The 813-nt window shown below is 67.9% G+C and overlaps 1 protein-coding gene across 1 annotated transcript in view; it reads left to right on the top strand.

Annotated features, from left to right (window-relative positions):
* The first annotated feature begins 410 nt into the window (after positions 1 to 410).
* ISCA2 (iron-sulfur cluster assembly 2) overlaps positions 411 to 813 on the top strand; it is a 1710-nt gene continuing 1307 nt past the window's right edge. The window contains 2 exon segments of the mRNA XM_015558039.1: positions 411 to 522; positions 766 to 812. Of these exon segments, the coding sequence (XP_015413525.1) occupies positions 452 to 522; positions 766 to 812 (118 nt within the window). The 5' untranslated portion in view covers positions 411 to 451.

The raw sequence follows: 813 nt of genomic DNA on the forward strand, positions 1-813 counted from the left end.
GGAGCGCGGCGGCCAAGCAACACATTGCTGCTGAGGAACTTCCAAGCGCAAGGAAGGAAGAAGCGGCCGCCGGAATCACAAGATAAACCTGCCGGGGCGGGGTCGGGGAGGAGCTCTATCCGGCGACCCGGCGCCCGCAAACAAGGCCTCGGCCCGCCCACGCCCCGCCCCCGGCTGCTGGGGCCAGGCCACGCTCGGTCTCCGCCCACACTGTCCGCTCGGCCGCCCAGCGGACTCGGATACATCTCCGCCCCGCCTCTCTCTGCAGTTCTCGGCTTGGTGGGTGCATTCTCGCTTCCGCAATGGGAGCATTCCTAGCCAATAACATGCCTCCGCTTCTCGCACCGCCCAATAGGCGTGCTTGCAGGCGGGGTCTCTGGGGGCCCCGCCTCCGAGGCTCTGGTGGAGAAGGGGATTGGGGCGACGCGAGGGGCGGGGTTTGCTGAGGAAGATGGCGACCGCCAGGGGCTTGTCCCTAACGGCGGCGGCCCTGAGAGCGGTCACCCCCTGGCGGAGGAGCAGGTACCCAGCCTAGAAGGACCCTTGGGAAGTGTGTTTAGGTTTTGTGACTTCCAGGACTCAGCGGAAACGAAGGTCCTCGGGGGAGGTGAGGGTGTGGCGCGAGGCTGTCCCGTTGGAGGTCGCCAGGTCTGTCGTGAGGATAGTGCAGTGGGAGTCGCCGGGTGTGGCGGGAGGCCGTCCAGGTGGGGGTCGCCAGGTGTCCCTCTGCTCGCGGGCTCACCGTCTTCCCTTTGCGTGTGGCAGGCTCCTCGCGGCGTCCGCCCGACCTCCGGCGCTTCGGGAAGCGTCGTC

The sequence above is a fragment of the Myotis davidii genome, unplaced genomic scaffold (genome assembly GCF_000327345.1).
Source record: "Myotis davidii unplaced genomic scaffold, ASM32734v1 scaffold309, whole genome shotgun sequence".
Lineage (NCBI taxonomy): Eukaryota > Metazoa > Chordata > Mammalia > Chiroptera > Vespertilionidae > Myotis > Myotis davidii.